The sequence below is a fragment of the Quercus robur genome, chromosome 3 (assembly GCF_932294415.1).
Source record: "Quercus robur chromosome 3, dhQueRobu3.1, whole genome shotgun sequence".
Classification (NCBI taxonomy): Eukaryota; Viridiplantae; Streptophyta; class Magnoliopsida; order Fagales; family Fagaceae; genus Quercus; species Quercus robur.
In genome coordinates, this window is record NC_065536.1 from 13,861,991 (window position 1) to 13,885,667 (window position 23,677).

A 23,677-nucleotide genomic window follows, 5' to 3' on the forward strand; every position below is an offset into this window, starting at 1 on the left:
ATTAAATGTATAAGAAGTGGGTTTTATGGTGAAAATAGGGCTGTAAAATATTTTATATTTATCAGTATTTTAAAATTGATAAGAACTATTTAAAGTTGTAAGAAAATTTTAGAAAAGATGATAGAAATGACATGGCTGTTGATGTGGCTCAATGTGAGCGTAGCAATATTAAATGCAATGCTTCAGCTTTTAGTAATATATAGATTTGGAAGAAATCAGTTTAAAATTCTAGTTTGAGCAATTATATATCCATCATTTGGCATTTGTGAAATTTATAGAGAGGACAATTTTTGTTGTTGCAACTTTATAACCATCATAACAAATGCCATTGCTGACAATAGTACAATCCTCGCCAACTCATTGTCACATTTTTATGGATTTTGATTCTCACACATCAACTAATTCTCATCTCTTTTTTCACGTGTTAAGAAATGTAAATGTTCCTGCATCAATTGTGGATATGTGTGTGAAATAGTGGATGTGAAAAAGTATGAGAAAGAATTTGTACAACTTTGTAATAGTCCTTCCATACCATCTCTCTCCATTTCTCTTGGAATATGATAAAACTATTTTTATGTGTCATGAGAGAGAGATAAAGCATGGTATGGGGTTTGTTTGTTTGCTTTTTTTTTTTGAGTGAAAGAGAAAGGCCTGGTTGGAGAATGACGGCTGAAACAGATGGCATTTATTAGTGTGAGACTTTCATATCATATTCATATGCTAATATGCTATGCTTGTGGTTATGGCTTCTCTTGTACAAGTGCAAGTACTTGTTGAAGTGGTTAACAGGTTAAGGTTCTCTTTCAAAAGGAAAACAATGCCATCAGACCCAATAATTCAATTCAGAGGATGTTGATTTTCATTCCATGAAAAGCCTAGAGGCTAATCAAGGGTGAGTTGTTGCCTTGTATAACTTGTTTGCGACAACTTGTCATATACTTATCTTCTTTTTTCTTTTCTTTTTTTTGATAACAGTTGTCATATACTTGTCTTTTGTTATGTGTGCAGTTGATTTTATGTTCCGGCCTTTCACTAATGTTTTTCATTGGAAATGCTGTTAACTGGCACACCTTGGCTTTAATTGGTATAAATCTTTCTCGACATAAATTTAATATACAATAACTTCTTAAAAGATAAGTTCTATTCTAATGGAATTTGTTATTTTCAGGTGCCACTCCATCTCTGTTACAACTTGTGGGATTATTCTTTGTTCTAGAGTCTCCTAGATGACTCGTGAGAAACATTATGCTTGTGTGAAGAAATAGAATAGAATGCATGCTTTTAAAATGGTTTTCATGGCTTCTTCAACTTGTTAGAACAATGTTAAGTGACTAAATTCACTCTTTCCTATCAGTTTCAGCTTTTGGGATGCTTTCAGGACAAAGCACATCAAAACTTTTATTTAGTTTTTTCTGTAAAGAAAAAGTGACCAACCATTAGAGTGCTGAAGTGATGAGTACAACTTCTCTGCAGGAAAAACTTGGTAAAGAAAAAGAGCTTCAAGCTTCGTTACAGCTTCTTAGTGGATATTTCCCAAGAAGCAGTAGAGATCGTGGTAACCTTCCAACTACATGATTTTATGAAGGTGTACCTATGTTATAACCTTAACTCGGGGAAAACATTTCTTATTTGTAATGTTTATCAACTTCTTGCCTTCCCATAGGATTATACAGAAAACTTTCAACTTTAACAGCACTCAAAATCTAGCATTCTAGACTTATTCCAGAAGAGATATGTTCATTCCCTCATTGTAAGCCTCACACATTGTGGAACCTTTATGTTTCATAGCTTGTCCAATCTTTTTATATGTTTTATTTAAATTTGTTTAGGTTGGACTTGGGTTGATGGCATTGCAACAATTTGGAGGGGCCACCACAATTGCATATTATGCAAGCTTTATATTTGTAAATGCTGGTAAATTAATAGAATTAAGAAATGTTTTCATGTAAAAAAATGCTAATATTAACAAATGAATAAATTATGACTATTACCTATGGTTTATGGTAGGTTTTTCAAGCAGCATTGGGACTATATCAATGGCAATTATCCAGGTACTTGGCTAACCTTAAGTTTGAGTGGATATAGGATTCTGCTTGATACATATAACAAACCATGTAAACAATCTTTTTATAGATTCCAGCTACTGCCTTTAGTGTAGTCTTGATAGATAAATCAGGAAGATGGCCACTTCTTATCGTGAGGACATCACAAAATCAACTTTAAGTTTATGGTGTATAGTTTAGTCCATTGCATTAAAGTTTGCTAACTCTTGCAGGTCTCTGCTGCTGGAATGTGCTTAAGTAGCTTCCTTGTAGGCTTGGCATTCTTCTTTTAGGTTTCTTTTGAAAATAAATTCAAAGCTTCTCTGTCTGTGGTTCTGATTTCCACCTAAATGAAGGATCTTTTGTCACGAGCAGGACCTCCATTGGTTGAAGGAGCTCACTCCCATCTTGGTGCTGATTGGGATCTTGGTAATAAAACATAGCCTGAAATATCAATTTTGCCTTCTCCAGAGAAAACTAGACATTTCTAAATCTAATTTATCATATTACACTTCAATGATCAAATAGATTGGTGATGGTTGGATGTTTGAAGGGCCTATACTAATTGGAAATTCATGGCTTAGTTTTCAAGAAGCTCGCAACAATATTACTGCTAATTTTTATATTGGTAATGCTAATTGGTTCGTTGGCAATTACAAACTACCAAAACACGTGGTTCCCTTTCTCAAGAAAGGGAATATAAACTTCTTTGTTGAATATCTCAGATTCTTTACAATCAATGCTTCAACTACAAATTAGAATTTGAAAGATTTTAGGGCCTTATGGTATTCTAAGCTTAAAACTTTGCTCTAATCTTCATGACTCAAAAGGCCTTTTTATCAGCTATTGCTGCAATTTATAATATGTTCAAACTATGCACTTTCTTATGTTTCTTATCCTATCAAATCCTTTAAAAGCAACAAAGGGGTGTTTAGTGTTCTTTTTTACTTCAATACTGGGATGAGGTTTTGCATACCAAATTTAGATGCCTGTGATTATCTAGCTAATGATCCATGCTGGCTGATTGTGTAACTTACTCATTAGGCATGAGATGGTTACCTTGTGTTATAATGTCAGAGGTATGTCATTTATTGAATTATGAATTGATTTATTAATAGGAATTTTGCATAAACAGGCAGGGTTCGGCATGTATATAACTCTAATTCGAGGATGCATTTACATTTCAGATATTCCCCATAAATGTCAAGGGTACAGGTGGAAGCCTTGTGACTTGAGTCAATTGCTTCTCTGATTGGATTGATTCATATTCTTTTAATTTTATGGTGGAATGGAGTACAGCAGGTAATTGTTTATACACTCACTTTGTTATGGAAATGATTTTTATACACTTCATTTTAAAAAAAAAAATTGTTACAATCACTTCCAATTTTATTAAAACTTTCCTCCTCTCTCTTCTCTAATCATATGTAAATATTTTTGCTACGCTACACCAGGAACATTTTTCTTCTACTCTGCTATTTGTGGCTTGATTGTTCTATTCATTGCGAAATTGGTACCAGAGACAAAGGGGCAAACTCTGGAAGAAATACAAGCATCAATGAACCATTTTCTCTAATTAGAAAAGTTGGGATGATAATGGTGAAGTAAATGTGGTTTAAAGTGTATCAAAATTGGAGAATTTCTTCCTAACAAATGGGAGGAAAAACTAAGCTTATTATAAATATTTGGAAGAAATTAATTTAAAATTCTAGTTTGAGCAATTATTTTTCCATCATTTGGCATTTGTGAAATTTATAGAGAGGACAATTTTTGTAGTCGCAACTTTATAACCATCATAACAAATGTCATTGCTGACAATAGTACAATTCTCGCCAACTCATTGTCACATTTTATGGGTTTTAATTCTCACACATCAATTAATTCTCATCTCTTTTTTCGCATGTTAAAAAATGAAGACATTCCTACATCAATTGTAGATATGTCTGTGAAATAGTGGATGTGAACAAGTAAGATAAAGAATTTGTACAACTTTGTGGATAGTCCTTCCATAACATCTCTCTCCATTTCTCTTGGAAGATGATAAAACTATTTTTAATGTGTCAAGAGAGAGGGATAACGCCTGGTTTGGGGTTTTGTTTGTTTGCTTTCTTCCTTCTTTTTTTTTTTTTTTTAGTGAAAGAGAAAGGCCTGGTTGGAGAATGACAACTGAAACAGATGGCATTTATTAGTGTGAGACTTTCATATCATATTCATATGCTAATATGCTATGCTTGTGCTTGTGCTTGTGGCTTCTCTTGTACAAGTACAAGTACTTGTTGAAGTGGTTAAAAGGTTAAGGTTCTCTTTCAAAAGGAAAACAATGCCATCGGACCCACTAATTCAATTAAGAGGATGTTGATTTTCATTCCATGAAAAGCCTTGAGGCTAATCAAGGGTGAGTTGCTGCCTTGTATAACTTGTCTGCGACAATTTTACTCAAAAGAAGCTTTGTCTTGTTTATAACTAAAAGCATTTCTGTTTTGTCTTGTCTATTTTTTCTTTTTATTTAGAAAAAGTTATAGAAGGAATTATATCTAGTTTTATTGTTAGAACTCGGGACGAAAATTATATAAAATGTTTCGAAGTAGGCTAATTAGGTTCTCTCATCTTATTTTCCTAAAAAAAAAAAAAAAAAAAAAAAAGAGGCCCTCTCACTTTATGTCATCGATTAAATTAAAGATTAAATTTCATTATTGTTTAGGCTCATTTTTTGCTCAAGTCACATTGCACAATTTTATTAGGTTAACGGTTAACCCATGCCACATCAGTATTGCTTTATATAAGCCAAAATAATGGGACTTGGATCAAATTCATATCAAGCTCAAAAGAGACCCACAGTTTATACAACCATAAGGAATGGGCCCATTGATCCGCATCTTCTCTATATTGCATAACAGGTCCACGGACCACATAATTTCTTGTTATTCCTTGACTTCACAGATTGGACCAATGACCTATATTTTCTCTTCAATATAAATTGGGCTCATGGCATATTTTTAATCTTCACTACACATAATGGACTTAAGGCCCAAATCTTGCTAATTTGCAAATCGGGTTCATGACTCATGTCATTGTCAACATCACACAGTAGATTCATGATCCGCATCTCTCTGTGACTGAGTGAAGTTCTTGATTCCTTCATTACTGTTAGAACTCTCGTATATTTTATATGCAATTCGAAGAAATTTCTCCTAGGGTCTATAATTTGGCATAAAGAATCTATTACTTCTTGCATTCTTTTTGTCAATATTTTTAAATTCCAACCTTTGTATTCTATGACTACATGCTTGCATTCAGTTTATGGCACTAGTCCCCTAGGCCAATGTCACTGTATTCTTTATGCTTGAATTTTAATCCTTGTATCCTTTCACACATACCAAAAGGGAAAGGGGGGTGGGGGAATTGATCATTCAAAACAAAAATTTAAACTGGTATCTTCCAAAAGTTTCAAATATTTATTTTTTCCTCCCATCTAATAGGAAGAACATACAAATTATAATACACTTTATGTGACAATGTGTTAATATAAGACTCATTTACTACTGTTACTTGGACCTTATCTTATTGCAAATGGGTAATTGATGCTTGTATTTCCTCCAGAGCTCTCCCCTTAGTCTCTGGTACCAGTTTTGCAATGAACAAAACAGTCAAACCGCAAATGACCGCGTACATGAAAAATGTTCCTAATGTAGGGATGGCCAAAACATTCTCGTATAGTTACAAGAGACAAAGAGCAGGAAACAGTTAAGTAAAATAGAAAGTGTCTTAAAAAGCCCATTCCATCAGGACCATCACAACATTGAAGTGTAAAAATAGTTACCTGGTTTACTCCATTCCATCATAAAATTGAATGTGTATGTAACAATCCAAGAAGAGCCCCATTTCGTAGCAGTCACGAGGCTTCCAGCTGTACCCTTGACATTTATAGGGAATATCTGAAATGGAAATTCATCCTTGAATTAAAGCGATAAAGCAGCTTGTTTATGCAAAATTCCTGTCAAGAAAATTTCAATAGGATTAAGAGTTCAATAAGTTACACACCTCTGCCATTATAACCCATGGTAATCCTGACATGCCTAATGTGAAAAAGACACTTTCCCCCTGCATGGATTATTAGCCTAACCAGTCAAAATAGTGCATATCAATTTGATGTACCGGTAGGTAAACTGCAGTCCAGAATTTAAGTAAAAAAGAACAGTTACACCCCTTTGTTGCTTTTAAGGATTGGGAAGGCAAAGAGGCATAAACAACGCCAAGTTGTGGTGATAATATATTTGGAGCAATTGGTGATAAGAAGGCTTTGAGTTCTAAAGATTACAGAATGTAGTGCAACCTTCAATTGTCCCACATTCTAAATTCTAGTTTCGTCATAAAAAGGATAAAATGTGAGAAAGGGAACAGTGTCTTTTGTGTTTGTATTAGGACTGTGCCAATTAGCAATAGCACCAAAAAACAATGGAGTGATCTCCTTCCAAACTAAACTCAGAACTACAAGTACCAATAACCCTTCAAACAACCTACAATCTCTGACATTCTAATTGATCATTGAAGCATAAGTGAGATGGAATGTGTGAAATTAAACTTAGAAACCTTTTTTTTTTCATTGAAAAGAAGGGGGGAAATCAAGATTTTGCTAAATTGTATTACCAGCATCCCAATTAGTGCCAAAATGGGAGTGAGCTCCTTCAACTGATTGAGGTCCTGCTCATAATAAAAGCTTCAAAGCAATGATCATTCATATAAGCTGAAAACAGAACCGTGGATAGATAAGCTCTAAATTTATTTATTTTTGCTAGAAACCTGAAAGCAGAATGCCAAGCCTAAAAGCAAGCGACTCAAGAACATTCCACCAGCAGAGACCTGCAAGAATTGGTATTCTTCATTGTTATCAACTCATCAATGACAACAAAATAGAATTAAAAGCTGAGTCTTTGTCATGCTCACCATAAGAAGTGGTCGTCTTCCTGATTTATCTGTCAAGATTACACTCACAATACCTGCTGGAATCTGCAAAAGAATGGTTGCATATTTGGGAAATGTATCAAGAAGAACCCCGCATTTACTCGCAATTATAATCAACCAATTACCTTCACAAGGGCCAGCAATGAAGTCCCAATACTTTTTGAAAAACCTACAATAAACCAGATTTCAGAATACTTCTCCCACCCCCAGAGTCAAATATATATTATCATACAGGAAACAGTTCTTGAAGCAGTAAGTTTACCAGCATCTACAAATATAGAACCTGCATAATAACCAAGTGCATTGGGCCCTCCAAATTGTTGCAGTAACATCAACCCAAGTCCAACCTAAACTAAATTTAAATAAAATATGTTACTTAAACGATTGGACAAGCCACAGAAAGCGAAGTGACAATGATTGAGGCTTACAATCAGTGACCGAGAATATCTGTGCTGGAATAAGTCCAAAATTCTTGTTTTTGAGTGTCGTTCAAAGGTTTCTGTATAATGCTGTGAAAAGGGAGCACATGTGAATTTTGAATTTTTCTTGTTATTGTGCCTTAAAGGTCAATAGCACATAAGAAAATTTTTCTTTAAGATTAGGTTACATAATAGAATCACTTTCATAAAGGCACAAAATTGAAAGGTTACTTTGATATCAGCCACTTCTTGAGATATATCAGAATTCTTCCCCCTAAGACACTGTAGAGCTGCTTGAAGCTCTATTTCTTTGCCAATTTTTGCCTGCAGCAGAACTCATATTCATCATTTTGCATTCTAATGTAACACACTTTTATATAAAGAATAAACCTCAAAAGAGAAAAAGAAATTAGTAGTCTTTTGATGTTTTCTCTTGAAAGCACACTTTGGGAAGCCCACAAAACATGTTTAAAGCATAAATCGTCTTCTTTTTAGTCACAAAATTAAAACAACATATAAATTACATTCCCATCAAGATATTTGGACCCACCAGCCATCTAGGAGACTCTGGAACGAAGAATAATCCCATTAGTTGTACAAGACATGGAGTAGTACCTGAAAATAAAACCAATTTTATTGTTTTAAGAGATTTCCCTTCAGATCAAATAATTTAGTGACTAGTGAAGGACCAAGAAACAAGTTACCTATTAATGCTAGGGTACGCCAGGTAATGATATTTCCGATGAAATACATTAGTGAAACACCACAAGCTAGGAGCAACTGCGCTCTTGACAAAGCATTGGTATGTTAACAATGAGTTGGAGATTGGTTTAAAGCCACAATGATTTCATTATACCTCGTTAGCTGATGCAAATGGTCCCCTAAGATTTTTAGGTGTTACTTCTGCAATGTATACAGGTACCTGTTTGGTATAAGAACTTGAGCATTATTTTGTGTCTTTTAAATAGATACATCAAATGTTAACACAGATAAATTACCACATAGCAAAAAATTCCAATGCCAATTCCCAATGAAAGTCTCCCAAGATCGAGCCACCAAATGTTCTATAACAAACAGTGAACTCCATTAGTGATTGAAATCCAGCAGAGAAAATGTAGAATGAGTGATTCCCTTGACTTGATTCATGTTGATTTCGAATAATATCTTGGCCCTTCCACAACTTCCATGAAAATAACAAATGGAAGTAACTTGAAAAAAAAAAAAAAAAAAAAAAAAAAAAGTAAGATATTAGGTATAATCAGAAGGTTTTCTTTTCAAAACTAGTTGGGAGTTGGAACTCATTCTAAGAATAGTTCCTTCCATAACATCCTGATGCTTCGTGTGACTTCATTGAGAAAATGCAAGACAAGGTGAATTGGGATTAAAAGTCAAGAATATTTAATTATCATCCTAGAAAATCAATATTAATCTTCTATATGTCCAGCGTTTACTAAGTGTAGAATTGTTACCATAACGAAAGGGAGTTACTAGCCTTCAAGGCAAAGCTATCAATAATATATTCAGTTATTTAATACTCCCTAATTTTTTTCTCAATTTGTTGATTGAAGGTTTTTTATTATAAATCCTGAGGCTCCGAAAAGATTCTAGGGTTATTACAAGTTATAGAAGTTGGTTAGAACTTACAACCCTTTCCACCACTTCCGGTTTGCCTTATTACTTGAACATATTGACAATCAAATGCAGCGTAACTGGAATGAAGGACAAGAGAGAGCACCTTTCCAAATGCAATGGCGAGCCACCCTACCAAGCTGAAGATTTCAGAGAACCACATTGCCTGCATTACAATAGTAAAAAGAAACACACACACACACACACACACACACAAAGTTTATAGATTTACAAGTTTACAGTGAGCCTTAAGATACAAAAAGGTGACAAAAGAAACTTACACCTTTCCGACCAAAAAGGTCTGCAATCCTTCCACTTACTAATCCACCAATCACTCCTCCAATAGTCAATGATGAACCAAAAACTGAATACTGCACAAGGCAGAAGAAATGTAAGATAAATGACAGAGTTGATTGGCAACAAAATGAATTCCACTGAAACAAAGAAATGTGTCATTTCATTACAGTAAAGTTCAGCACAAAGAAAAAGTTTGGCCATACATACAATTCATCAAAGATGTAAAATCTAAAGGAAATTCAATATGAAGCTGTGAAGAACAAATACACGTGCATCTGTGCAGCACTATACATAACAATTTAAATTTGTTTTTCATTGGTCATATATGTGTAAATTTGTGAAAAATACATAAATATTCACATAAGAATGTTTAGAAACACTGATATTCTCATTATTATGTTTATATATACGTATAGTAATGCCAAGAGTGTTGTAACGCTATTAGCACCTCCTGATGTATCCGACAAAGAAATTTAGGATTCAAATCTCTCTTTTCTTAACTATCGAATTATCAAAACAAAATATATATGTATAGTAATTTAATGTTCAGCACATTTGTTTATTTTTGGGCATGTATATGCACACTTGCACAAAAGCTATGGTTTTAATAAATAAAAAAATAACATACATTGAAGTATATATTCATACAACATATTTACTTTCCCTGTGATATATTGACAAATTAGGGTGCACTTAGTAAGTTGAAGTGAATGATGCCCCTCTGTTTTGGCTTGGGTGGTACTATTATTAGAATAAATGACAGGTTTAAGTTTTACCTTAGCTACAAAAATATTTATACAAGTAAACAACATATCCAAGAAAATGTATGTACAAATAAACCATAAGTGAAAAAAAGAAGGGTAATAAATTACTAGTACTTACTGCTGCCACAGATATGTCCAAATCTTCTAGGATTCCAGATTCAGCAGGTGATGAATATCCTATCTGTAAGTCAATGATCAAGTATTTGTCCAGACAAAATCAGCAAATCCTGTGGCTAATGCCCCATGTAGGCCTATATTACCACAAAACAGTACCTTATGCAACGAGTTTATATCACACTCCTCTTAATACACATGTTACATGTATTTAAAACCCATATAGTTAGATTATCAAAAACCCATATAATTAGATTCCACGTATATGTGAGACATTTATTACTCAAGATTCTACCTCATCCTATAGACCTATTGACACTCTGCATCCCAAAGAAGCAAGATAGTCCCTTTGCTCATTACCAACCCTGCCCTGAGCCAATCTCTTTTACTTCAAAAACAGAAGTCTTGCAAGATGGCCCTCACAATTCCATGACCCATGTTAATACAATCCACTTCCCCCCCACCATTGAAACTACTTTATTATTCACCTATCACAACTTGTTATATCAACAATTGTGAAAAGGGTAATGTCGCTAGAGGTATTGATACAAAAGCAAGGGTAGGTCAATTGTGTGGTGTAATAATAAAATCTTGAACTGTCAATTATTGTAAAAAGTAGTAAGGGTTGGGAGTGTCGTTAAAAAAAAAAGTATTTGTAAAAGAACTCAAAGGTTTGAACTCAAAACCAACGTTCTCAGAACTTGGGACCATTACTGAACTTTATTTAAGACCAACACTGAAACCCACCATAGTAGTTAGCAGTTAGCACTGGAGGTTGGTGACTTTGACAGTTGTACTGGACGTTGGTGACTCCCAAAAAAAAAAACATAGAAAAGTAGATGCTTAAGAAACGAGCAAAAAGTGGACTATACATGAGGAAAAACAAAGAGTTTGTTCAGCAACATGATGTATGCTATAATTTAATGCTATGGTACTTACAGCACAGCCAGTACAGAATGAGCCACAAAGTGCGACAAGGGTGCTGAGTACAACAACAGGTGTGGCAGTGGCAGAGGCACCAGTTGGTGGTATATCTCCGCCATCAGTATTGGGCCGGGCTTCGAAATTTGTAGAACTTTGTAATAGTCCTTCTTCCATGCCATCTCTCTCCATTTCTCTTACAACGGAGAGATAGAGAGAAGTACTGTTGGAGATTGTTAGGTGAGATAGATCATAGGAATTAAAATTATTAGGACCGAAAAATTATATTCAGAACGCTTTCGTATGCTTATTGGACCGACGCGGACATATGAACAATTTGGATACTGTGTATTCAATTCACAGAAGTAAGTTTCTCCAAAAAAAAAAAAAAAAAAAATCATTGAAGTAATGGAGCCCACCAAAGCAATATCCATGCTTGTGGGTGTGGTTTCTCCGGCTTCTTGACTTGCCTGTTTCTTTCGAAAAGAAAGTTTATGCCATTGACCCACCACGAATGGGAGAAGACAATGATGCTTTTTATATGATAAAAGTCATGCATAATTGCATAGTTGCTTGTAGAATTTGTAAACAACTTTATTATTAAAAGGACATCATGTCAATCCAAGATAGGGAAGGCCTGTCATATTCTCCCTTGGACCTTGGAATTCCATTTACTAAAGCACATCATATAGTATTATTGTCAGGACATAGGGCGAGAATTATTATAAAATAATTCAAATTAGTTTAATTAGGTTCGCTTATGTCATTGATTAAACTCTTGGACCAAATTCATTTCAAGCCTAAGAAGGACCCACTGTTTATATAATTATTGAGATTGGGTCATGCCTAATATCATTGAGAAATATTGTACGTGGTGTGGCTTGATGGTAGGAGTTTTTGTTCCAGCACTCAGATATGAGCAGTTTGAGCGATAGTTTCAGCAAAGTCCATGTGGTACACGTGATATTACCTATTACTGGAGACCTTCTCCTTTTTCATTTAGCCAAAAAAAAAAAAAAAAAAAAAAAAAAAAAAAAAAAAAAAAAAAAAAACATTGAGAAGCCATGTGGTTGGCTCATTGCTCATAATTCACTTGGCTTATTAAATAGTAATGATTTTTTTTTAAGCTTTGTCTTGTCTATAACTAAAAATCATTTCTGATTTGTAGAAGTCTACAACCTAGATAATTAAAATATTATATGTAGTATTATTGTTAGGACTTAGAGCAACAATTATAAATAAAAATAATTCAAATTAGGTGGCTTTTAGGATCTCTTATGTCGTTGATTAGATCAATGATTAAAGTTCATTATATTGTTCAGGTTCACTTTTTGCTCAGACCAAAGTGGTATAATTTTTCTGGGCAATCCAAGATACTTGAGCATTGTTTTACACAAGAAAAATATGGATCTTCCTATCAAAAAAAGAAAAAAGAAAAATATGGATCTTGGACCAAATTCATTTCTAACCCACAAAGGACCAAATTCATTTATAAGTCTCATGCTTTTTCAAATCGGCCTCAAGACCCACAAGTTTTTTTTCTTCAAGGATAGGCCCATTGGCTCACATCTTTTCTATATCATGTAACGGGCTCATGGCCCGAATATTCTTTGACTTCATGAATTAGCCAATGACCTATATTTTCACTAAATCATAAATGAGGCTCATGACCATCTCTTTTTTCAATTCACTATAAGCCCAAGTCTTGGTACTTGGCAATTGGGTTCATGGCCCATATCATTGCCAACATCACATGGCGAGTTGATGGCCCGTATCAATCTTGCCTAAGGGCTTGGGCTTGGAGCCCATATATTTTCTCAATATCCTGCAATGTCACCAATATTTTAGACAATTTCAGTCGAAGGGGCCCTCAATGTTCAAGTTGGATCAGAAGCCTGAAGCTACGGACTACAACTTTGACCTACAACTCTGGCTTGTAACTATTTTCTCTCAATTCATGAGGCTGCCCCGTACCTTATATCATCCAGCATGTTGGCTATGAAATATTTCCGATCTTTCCCATTGTGAAAGTTCTAGCGTGTGAAGGCTTGGACCTAGAAAGTAAAATTGTTTCTCTTTCGGCTAGGAACTAAAATGCTAATTATTGTTGCACGTGCTGAGTTGTACACTGCTGCACACACTTCAGCTGAAATTATGTTTTTAAAAACGTGATTTTAGTTATGTGTCTTGTATACACAGCATGTAACTATTACTACTCGGGTTATGAAATGTATCATAATCATTAAAATAAAACTTCATAGACTTAGAGTCAGTTGTAGCTACTATTATAACGAACTCATATCTGTGCCAAAATTTGGTTATTTTCATCTTATTATTTTTAGTAGTGATGAATTTTTTAGCAATGGAGTGTCTAAAATTATTTTAACAACCAATTAATTTTTAGAGATGATTAAAGTATTAAAATGTTCTAGGTTTAGTGAATGTTCTAATCATTATTTAATCAAATTTGAGCAAATAAGCAGCACCTACGAATGAGAGAACCACAGATAAGTGTAAGCTTTTATTACTAGTCTCTCAGCAAAAAAAAGTGCTTTTATTACTAGTCATTTCGCGGCAACTGCAGTGAAGACTGAAGTGGGCCACTAGTTTCTCAATATCAACATCACAATATCCTTTATATTGTAGGACTAGGACATATTGATGGCTCGTTTCTTGGATCATGTCCCCTTTAAGTCTTAAGTTGGTTTTACTTGTACTCCGAGTAAAAGTATTTGATAGTTGCAACAACAAATAAGTGTCATCTCTATAAATTTTACAAATGCTAAAAGATGGAAATATAATTGCTCACACTAAAATTTTTAACTGATTTCTTCCAAATTTTTGTAATAACATTACTCCAATTATAATACACTATGGACGACATGAACTTTAACTATTATTACTTTGACTTTGTTCGTTTAGAGAAAATGATTAATTGATGCTTGTAATTCTTCTAGAGCTCGCCCCTTGGTCTCTGGTACCACTTTTGCAACGAATAGAACAGTCAAACCACAAATGCCAGTGTAGATGAAAAATGTTCCTGATGTAGTATGTCAAAAATATCCATGTATGATTATGGAAGAGAGAGCAAAGAAACTTACACTAAAAATGAAAGTGTTTGTAATCAGGAAACAAAAAAAGTGAAAGTGAAAGTGTCAATACTCAATACTAATCCATTCCATAACAGAATTAATAGGGTAGAACAATTACCTGCAGTACTCCATTCGGTCATGTAATTATAAGAGAATGAAATAATCCAAGAACAAGACCAATTCACTAAAGTCAGAAGGCTTCCACCAGTACCCTTGACATTTATAGGGAATATCTGAAATAGAAATTCATCCTTGAATTAGAGCAATATACTTGCTTGTTTATGCAAAATTGCTGTTAACAAAATTTTAAATCAATTTGGAATTCAATTATCGACATACCTCTGACATTATAACCCAGGGTAATCCTGCCATGCCTAATGAATAAGCTACACTAAAACCCTGCATGGATTATTAGCCAGTCAATCACAAGCATCTCAATGTCTAAAACCTCAGTCCAGAAGTGAAGTAAAATAGATTAATAAACACCCCTTTATTGCTTTTTAAGGATTTAAAAGAAACCAAGCATAATAAAGCTCATGGTATGAACATTGCAGTAATTGCAGCTTTAGCTGATAAAAAGGCTTTTTTTAGTCCTGAAAGTATAGAATGTAGAGCAACCTTTTAATCTTTGAATAATTTAATTGCTTTAAATCTTCTACATTCTAATTTGTGGTTGAAGCATTGATTAGATAAAATCTGGGAAATTCAACTAAGATGTTTTTAGTTCTTTTCTTGCAAAAGGGTACCATGTTTTTGGTAGTTTGTATTATCAATGTGCCAATTAGCAGTAACATTGCAGTGAGTTTCTTCCAAAATAAGCTCAGAAATTCCCATTCCCACAGGCCCCAACAAGCCCCAACATTCTAATTGATCAATAGAGTGTAGATGAGACAGAATGTGAGAAATTATATTTAGAAATCTCTTGCAGTTTCTGGAGAAGGGAAAGGTCATCTTTCAGGTTATGCCTTATTACCAGGATCCCAATGAGCACCAAGATGGGAGTGAGCTCCTTGAACTGGGAGTTCTCCTGCTTGGAACAAAAAGGTTTAAACAATGATCATTCATATATGTGCAAAACAGAACAACAGACAGAGAAGCTTTGAATTTATTTTCAATAGAAACCTGAAAGGCAAATGCCAAGCCTGTAAGGAAGGTACTTAAGCACATTCCAGCGGCAGAGACCTGCAAGAGTTAGCAGACTTTAATTCAATCAACTAAACTACACACCATAGGCTAAAAGTTGATTTTGTCATGTCCTCACCATAAGAAGTGGCCGTCTTCCTGATTTATCTGTCAAGAATACACTTAAGGCAGTAGCTGGAATCTGTTAAAAGATTGTTTACGTGGTTTGTTATAAGTATCAAGCAGAATCCTATATCCAATCAAAGTTATGGTGAGCCAAGTACCTGGATAATTGCCATTGAGATAGTCCCAATGCTGCTTGAAAAACCTACCATAAACCAGAGGTAATAATCATCATTCCTTCATTTCCTAATATTATCATTAGTTATATGAAACAAATTTTAAAGCTGTTAATTTACCGGCTTCTTCAAATATAGAACTAGCATAAAATGCAACTGCATTGACTCCAGCAAACTGTTGCAGTAACATCAACCCAAGTCCAACCTAAATGAATTTAAATAAAACGTGTAAAAAGGTTGTACAAACCAGGAAAAGTAAAAATGCCACAAATGAGTGAGGCTTACGATTAGAGAATGGGTGTATCTCTGCTGGAACAAGTCCAGAATTCTAGATTTCGAGTGCTGTTGAAAGGTTTCTGTATAATCCTATGAAAAGACAGGAGCAAATCTCATTTTTTGTGGTTGTGCCAAAGAAGCTTTTAAAACATAAAAATTAGAAATGTTATCCTCTAGTTAAGGGTATGACACTGATACACTGTCATTATATCATGTAGTTGGAAAATTACTTTGATATATGCTGCTTCTTGAGAAATATCAACGTTCTTTCCTCTAAGACGCTGTAGAACAGTTTCAAGCTCTTTGTCTTTACCAATTTTTGCCTGCAGAGAAATTTTACTCTATCATTTTTTGCATTTTAATGGCTGCTCATTTTTTCTTTACAAAATAAACCAAAGAAAAGAAGAAGTTTAGATGTTTCTCCTGAAGCAATTCAAAAGCTTAAGCTGATACGAAAGAGTGAACATAATGACTTGATGTTATTTTTAAATAGTTGAACAAGCCACTAAAAACATATTAAAGCATGTGTTGTATTCTATTTCATCACACAATCCAAAAATCATACAAATAATATTTCTCACCAACCATCTGGGAGACTCCGGAATAAAGAATAATCCCACAAGTTGTACTAGAGATGGAATGGCACCTGAAAATAAAATCTATTTGAATAGAATTTATCCTTTTAGAATTTAATTTTTGATTAAATTTATGCAGAGAAAAATCAATACCAAATAAAGCCAGGGTGCGCCAGGTAACAACATTTCCAATAAAATACATTAGTGAAAGCCCAGAACATAAAATCAACTGCACAAGTAACAAAAGGTAAGTAAGTGAACAATGAATTGGATGTTCATTTTAAAGCCATAATAATTTAGATAAACCTGATTAGCTGATGTAAATCGTCCCCTAAGATTCTTTGGTGTTATTTCTGCAATGTATACTGGTACCTGTTTGGTTATAAGAATCACTATTTTTGTATTTTAAATAGGCAAATCAATTATAAAATGTCAAACTTACAAAACTTACTACGTAGCAAATAACTCCAATGCCAAAACCCACCAACAGTCTTCCAAAATCCAGCCAAAGAGCAGTCTATGCCAAGCACAGAACTCTATTAGCAGTTGAAGCCCAGAAGAGAAAAATGTATAAGCAGTAATTTCCATCAGTAGGTTCATGCTAATTTTGAATAATTTTTTTTTCACTGATATGATCCCTTAACAACGTTTAATAAAGAACCAATGGAAGCAACTTCAAAGAATAATTACCATAAATATTACCACAATGATTCCAATGTCCCTACTTTTGGAATTTTATTCAAATTTGACAGGGAATTGACATGTAGCTGAAGAAAATTGGAAATTGTTAAAGATAATATGTATTGGTATGTTTTATATAGGCCCACGGCGCCCAACTTAATGTAAAGTCCATCTACATCACATATAAAAAATTTAACCGTTCTAAGGCTTTACACTGTAGACGTAGGTTGTTATGCTGAATCACATAACCCTTGTGTCTTCTCTCTCTTTCTCTCGCTATGCTTCCACTCTCATCTCTCTACAATGTCTTCTCTTTGATATTAACAGATTAATTTTTAACTAAACTAAGAAGACATTCCTCCTAAATTTTTGTTGGGATTTGGAACTCATTCTATGTGAAGTGGTTTCATCAACAAAATGAATTGGTAGCATTAATTGAACATATTTCATCAAGTGCAGCATTGTTTAGGGGAATGAAAGAATGGAAATAGAAAAACCTTTGCAAATGCAATGGCAAGCCAACCAGCAAAGATGAATAATTCAGAGAACCACATTGCCTGCATTAAAATATCAACAAAAATGATAGAAATTAAAAATATAATAATAATAAAAAATTAAAAAAAATCATATTTCTAGTAAATGTGACAAAAGAAACTTACACCTCTCCGACCAATCAGGTCTGCCATCTTTCCACTTATTAAACCACCTATCACTCCTCCAATAGTCAATATTGAACCAAAAACTGAATACTGCACAAGGCAGAAACAATCTAAGATAAGTAAAGAATTGCTTGGCAACAAAACCATCTCTACCCAAACAGATAAATGTAACATTTCATTCTACTGAACTTCACCAATGTTCAGTCTCATGTACAATTTTCTTTTGTCCTTGCAACAAATTGGTGGAAGGGGGGGGGGGGGGGTGTTCCAACTTAGGTTTTCTCCATTGAGAGAACCAGATGCATTATTAAACTATTGGACTCTTGGCAATACAATTCATCAAAGGGGTAAGGTCTTAAAAAAGAAAATTCAATATAAATATGTGAAGAACAATTACATGTCTGCATATTGTGCAAAACTATACATATTAGTGTAAAGTTATTATGCTTTTTTGGCCAGTGTAAATTGATATGTGAATTTGTGAAATTCATATATACATACACATGTTTGTCTAGAAACACTGATAACCTAATAGGCACAATGATTATTTGTATATATGTTTATTAATTGTTTGGCTCATGTATCTATCTGTTGGACATGTGCATTTACTCTTGCACAGACTCTGTCACATGTTTAAAGTTGTACCTTATCAATAAAAATAAATTTATACATAAAAGACAATTGAAAAATTAAGAAATAAAGAAATAATTTAGTACTTACAGATGCCGTAGAGAGATCCAAATCTTCCATGATTCCTGATTCAGCTGGTGATGAATATCCTGACTACAAACCAACCATAATTTAACTGGTTAGACCAAGTTTGCTGGTCCTATGGATCATGCATTAATTCATGCTCCATGGAGTAGTGATTTTTTTATATGATTTTTTAAAAATAGTAATCTTTATATAAAGGATTTAGGTTTGAATCCCAACCACACCAAATTATTTGGTGTCTTACTCACATAATAAAAAGTAATTATCACAAAACAAACACTATAGGTGTCCAAACCCCATCGTATCTAAAGAAAAAAAAAAGGGTTTTTAACTTTTATACAGGTACAAGAGGAGTTAAAGTCACACAGTTATAATAACTAGGTACTAAAAGTCTAAAACAAACTTAAAAAATAAATATAAATAATTGAGCTTTGAGATATCTAAAACAATTTTTTGACAGGGATAATTTTCTTTTTTCTTTTTTTTTTTCATAATTGTGATTGTTACATAATAAAAGTGGTGTTAATGGTATGTCCGTATAAGAACAATGTTGTTCTAGTACAATTTACAACTCTAATCTATTGTAAAAGATGATGAAAAAAGTTTGTCCCAAACAGGGTAATGTTTATAAACAAAATGAAATAAAAGCATTGCTAATAATATGTATAACATTATTAGTGATGCTTTTTGAAAATGTAATGGGTACTTACAGCACAGCCAGTGCTCATAGAACCGCAGAGGGCGACTATGGTGCTGAGTACAAGAACAGGCGTGGCCGAAGAACCAGCAACACTTGATGGTATGTCTTCTGCATTAATTGTAGACCTTGGCAACAGGTCTTCTTCCATGCTTTCTCTTCCAAGCTTTCTTGCAAGAAAGAAAGAGAAAATATGAATACCAAGACTGACAGTCTAGGATTCATTTCTGTGAGTGAGAGAGAGAGAGAGAGAGAGAGAGAGAGGTGTTGGAGAATGTCTGGTGAGACCAAACGCATGACATAGTGTTAAGACTTTTAGATGGCGGTTATTTTGCAGTTTTAAATTAAGGTCGTGGACCATGATGATCACATGCTCACAGTTTTTATATTATATAAGTTACTTTTTTTCAAAGGGCCCATATTTTTTGTCAAGCTCGACCCAAGTGAAAATTGAAGGGCACATTAATATCACAAGCTAAAGGCCCATTATTTGTATCTTCTCCACCTTCAATCTTCATGTGGCCCAAAACTACATGGGAATCCCATTAGGGAATTTGGGGAGGAATGGTTTGAACTTTGGAGGAGAATAGCCTATTATTTGTATCCTTCTTTGCCTTCACAATTTTTATTTTTTATTTTTTATTTTTTTATCCTTACATTTTGAAATTATTGTCAATTTGGTCTATACGTTTTGACAATAGTTAATTTGGTCAAGATGATAACAATAAAATTGACTGCAATTTGAAAATAACATAAACTAAATCAATCAATATTAAAATATAGGGATCAAATTGATTAAATTTACTAAATTAATAAATAAATAAATAAATAACCAAATTTAGATAGTATTTATTTATTTATTTTAGGCTGGCATGCAGTCTAAGTGGTATTTTGTGGGTCTAAAAACAATATTTCATTTCGACCATTAGTCCCATTAACATTTTCTATCAACTACTTAACAATAGGGGCCATTTTGATACAATATCAAAAAATTAAAGACCAAATTGACATTCAACCTAAGGTTTAGGGATCAAATATATAATTTATCCAAAATTAAAACATGTTAGGCGCTCATATTTGGATTGAAAGTAAGACCCAAAAAAAAAAAAAAAACCTCCTTTTCTTTCTCTCCTTCCTCTTTTATCCCTTGGACTAATTGCGTTTTGCTAGAGATATTTTTTAGGAAGATTCTCCATTGGATAAAAAAATGAAAAAAATAAAAAGAATCTAAATGGTAGAAAATCACTGAACCCATTTTGCAACAAACAGGTATTCTCAAATCAAATTTTAAAAAAAAAATAAAAAAAAAGGCTACCCCTAAATCTAATCAGAAAAACATGCACATATATATAGCTTTTTAACTAAATGTGCACATATATATTGTTTTAATTAACAAAATCCGAAACCTGGTATGGTCTGGTTTTGATAATGGGTTTGTTTTCATTCGTTGAGTTAAAGTTAATCGAGGGTACCTTTCCTGTTGTTTTAGTAATAGGAGAGTGTTTCGTGGACTGTTGGAATGGGTGTGGAATTGTAAAATAGGATTGGTGGAGAAAGATTGAGAAAGTGGAAAGAGGAGAGGGATGATAAAGAAAAGGAAAGAGAGGATAGATCGGTGGTGATGTGATGGTGCTTAGATTTCGAGTTTGGGAAGGCAACGGTAATTTTAGAAGTGTTTGGGGTCCGAGAAAGTGAAAGAAAATAAAAATTATAGGTTTGAGATTTTTTTATTATTATTTTTTTTCAATAAAATTAGGAATTAATATTTTTCAAAAAAAAAATTCTGTAATAAAATATATATTCCAATGTGAATTTTATAAGATATTGAGTTGGTATTTTTAAATACAAATTAAAAATTAAAAGCTATCATGAAGGGTGACACATATTTGTAAAATAATTTGTACACGTAGCATTAATATTCACAAATTTCTACACTAAATAAAAAACTAATACATGAATAACAATAGAATCCTCCAAAACCACTCAAATCAATTAAGAAAATAAAATAATTATAAATATAAATATATCAACAAAAATATAATTATATACTATACGGCGGCAAAGATCTCAGCTTCATTTAAATAGTTTTTTTTAGACTCACACACTCTCTTTATCTCTCATATATATTTAGTGATTTTTAGTCCAATTTTTTAGCTCCTGAATCCAACCAAAAAAAAAAAAAAAATCAGATATATTATTTACGAGTTGCTTCACGTACGTATAAGATTAAAAAAAGCTAAATGTTTTTCTTATCTTAATTAATTAAAATATTTATTTCCTTTTCCGAGTAGGAATAGTATTATAATTCTATTCCTTGATGGAGCAGGATTCCTTATTCCTATAAGGAGTAGGATTCTCTTCCTATAAACCAATCTCTGTTTCTCTCGTTGTTTTCATTTCATATTCTAGTGTTCTGCTCTCACTGCTACCGGTTCTGCTTTCTCTCTGTTTCTGTGTTTCCGCTCTGTTTTTTTCTCTCTGGTTCTGTGAAGTCATGACTGACAGTCTGCTAAGTTGGGTTGAAAGCGAATGGATGGAAGGGAAATACGAGCAAGCATACGAATATGCAAAGATGGCCAAACAATATGATCCGTATTTTGAAGGAGTGGAGCGTTACTACATTGCGATGTGTATCATTCACGCCGGCAAGTCCAAGAAGAACAAGCTTGGTTACACCGACCTCTATGCACTCCTGGGCTTCCCGACCGGTAATCATCCATTAATCACTCATAACTTCATCAAACAAAGGTATTGTAATTTGGCGAAGTGGGTGCATCCCAACAAGTTTTCCTCTCCAATGGCGCATGAGGCTCTCAGGCTCATGGACAAGGCGTGGGCGGTCATGGGTAACGAGCAGCATAGAGAAGACTATGACGTTTGTGTTGGTCTACGTCAACCAAAGCAAAAGAATATTGAAAAACCAGAGACGACGACTGAGACCTCTATTGCTGCTGTTGCTACTGCCCAAAGTGATGATCAGAAGCCGAAGGAGGTTGTTCGGGTTGGGATGAAAAGATGTGCTCCTCTTACGGCTACGACTGACGATAACATGGATCGGATGGTGCGTCACAGAAGGGTTTAGTCTACTCTATTATTCATTCTTTTATGCCTAAGAAGCCATTAGGATTTGTCTATACCACATGGTGGAAAAACATGTTTCTTGTATGTATATGAAAGATGTGAATATTTTTGTAAATTCCTTTTGGAGAAATTCTACGGTGTTTCTTGTTTCGTTTCGTTTATATTTCTTATTGAATATATTCTCCATGATTTTAATTGCATCATCATTAAAGGGCTGCAATGAGAAATACAAATATGGAGTTTATGTAGATCATATATTGTGATGCCCTAATTTAATTGATTATGTGATATGTGTGGGTGTGTGATGAGTTCCACATCGGGTATTTACTGCGTAGATTTGGGCTTTATTAACAATTACAAGAAACCTCAATTGTGACTAGTTCTTTTGAGGTATAGCGTAAATGTAGATAGCGCTTTTCCTTAAGTCATTACAAGAATAACAATATAGCTTTTTCTTAGCTTGGGTTGTTACAAGAATAACAGTGTAATTAAGTAATACAATAAGTATAATTTCTTTAGGAACTAATACCACAAAATAATGAAAATTAAAGTAATTAAAATTTTCCAATCACCTAATTAATATTCATCAGGAATTGGTTAGTGTTGTTTACGGAATGGATTTGGGTAAATAAAAAAATATATAATTTTCAAGTTATTCTCTTAAAATCAGTTTAAAGTTTTATTGTTACGGCAATTAGATGTTAGTGGGGCTCCAGTCAATTAGATTTCTGAAACGTCTATGGAATCTTCTATAATGCTAAGCAAGCTCCTACAAAAGTATTAAGCACAGACCATCTGACTTGAGAGTCTGATTTTTTGTGTGTGAAGCCCAAACTTTGAAGTAGCGTGTCCAACTGTTCCATGATTGACAAAGAAGTTCAGTTAGTAAAATGGATAGTTGCTTCACTTCTTCCTCTCTTTGCACACAAAACCTTGTCATGGCAGAATTATTAGGATGTAAATTAAGTAGGCAATATTACACACTTTGCGGTATCTAAAAGTTGAATTATAACATTTATTATTGCTACGCTCTTACTGAGTTATATCAGCGTAGCATTTCAATCCAAATCTGAAGTGTAGCAAAATTTGGATAATTTTGGTCAAATTTGGTCTATCAGGTCAAGTTTGGTCCATTACATCTATTTTGGTCCACTTCGTTCCATTCAATCCACTTCGGATCACACTATACATCAAGAGGCATTCCATCACCAAGAAATTCAACATTTTGGTGATCTACCTGAGGCTAGTCTTGACGATAACAGTCATTCTCTCTCTTTTTTATATATATATATATATATATATATGATCCTTGCATGTATAAAGGAAACAAGAA

The 23,677-nt window shown here is 33.7% G+C and overlaps 2 protein-coding genes and 1 long non-coding RNA gene across 7 annotated transcripts; 1 reads left to right on the forward strand and 2 right to left on the reverse strand.

Moving 5' to 3' along the window:
• Nucleotides 1-629: 629 nt before the first annotated feature.
• Nucleotides 630-2,467, forward strand: LOC126717177 (uncharacterized). The gene is made up of 8 exons (XR_007652452.1): nt 630-892; nt 1,009-1,084; nt 1,169-1,233; nt 1,474-1,555; nt 1,664-1,750; nt 1,830-1,914; nt 2,008-2,051; nt 2,134-2,467. It is a non-coding gene; the product is annotated as an uncharacterized LOC126717177 (long non-coding RNA).
• A 2,977-nt stretch (nt 2,468-5,444) lies between these two features.
• LOC126717171 (sugar transporter ERD6-like 5) lies at nt 5,445-11,495 on the reverse strand. 4 transcript variants are annotated; one of them, XM_050418585.1, is made up of 18 exons: nt 11,167-11,493; nt 10,232-10,294; nt 9,334-9,423; nt 9,159-9,218; nt 8,422-8,487; nt 8,280-8,345; nt 8,128-8,203; nt 7,974-8,038; nt 7,655-7,747; nt 7,433-7,513; nt 7,267-7,351; nt 7,130-7,173; nt 6,987-7,049; nt 6,843-6,902; nt 6,690-6,743; nt 6,084-6,143; nt 5,863-5,977; nt 5,445-5,750 (listed from the first exon to the last, which is right to left on the reverse strand). In XM_050418585.1, exons 1-18 carry the CDS (start codon nt 11,338-11,340, stop codon nt 5,653-5,655), a joined length of 1,413 nt encoding a protein of 470 aa, XP_050274542.1. In that variant the 5' UTR covers nt 11,341-11,493; the 3' UTR covers nt 5,445-5,652. The 4 variants fall into 4 exon arrangements, with proteins under 4 accessions (XP_050274542.1, XP_050274541.1, XP_050274543.1 ...); XM_050418584.1 differs by having other exon boundaries at nt 5,445-5,725; nt 11,167-11,491; XM_050418586.1 differs by lacking the exon at nt 8,422-8,487 and having other exon boundaries at nt 5,445-5,725; nt 11,167-11,492.
• A 2,341-nt stretch (nt 11,496-13,836) lies between these two features.
• On the reverse strand, nt 13,837-19,509 carry LOC126717173 (sugar transporter ERD6-like 5). Of its 2 annotated transcripts, none has more exons than XM_050418588.1 (18): nt 19,277-19,509; nt 18,573-18,635; nt 17,853-17,942; nt 17,691-17,750; nt 16,955-17,029; nt 16,819-16,884; nt 16,666-16,741; nt 16,519-16,583; nt 16,168-16,260; nt 15,947-16,027; nt 15,782-15,866; nt 15,647-15,690; nt 15,502-15,564; nt 15,363-15,422; nt 15,214-15,267; nt 14,580-14,639; nt 14,359-14,473; nt 13,837-14,188 (listed from the first exon to the last, which is right to left on the reverse strand). In XM_050418588.1, exons 1-18 carry the CDS (start codon nt 19,412-19,414, stop codon nt 14,067-14,069), a joined length of 1,410 nt encoding a protein of 469 aa, XP_050274545.1. In that variant the 5' UTR covers nt 19,415-19,509; the 3' UTR covers nt 13,837-14,066. The 2 variants fall into 2 exon arrangements, with proteins under 2 accessions (XP_050274545.1, XP_050274546.1); XM_050418589.1 differs by having other exon boundaries at nt 16,964-17,029; nt 19,277-19,508.
• Between the last annotated feature and the right edge of the window lie 4,168 nt (nt 19,510-23,677).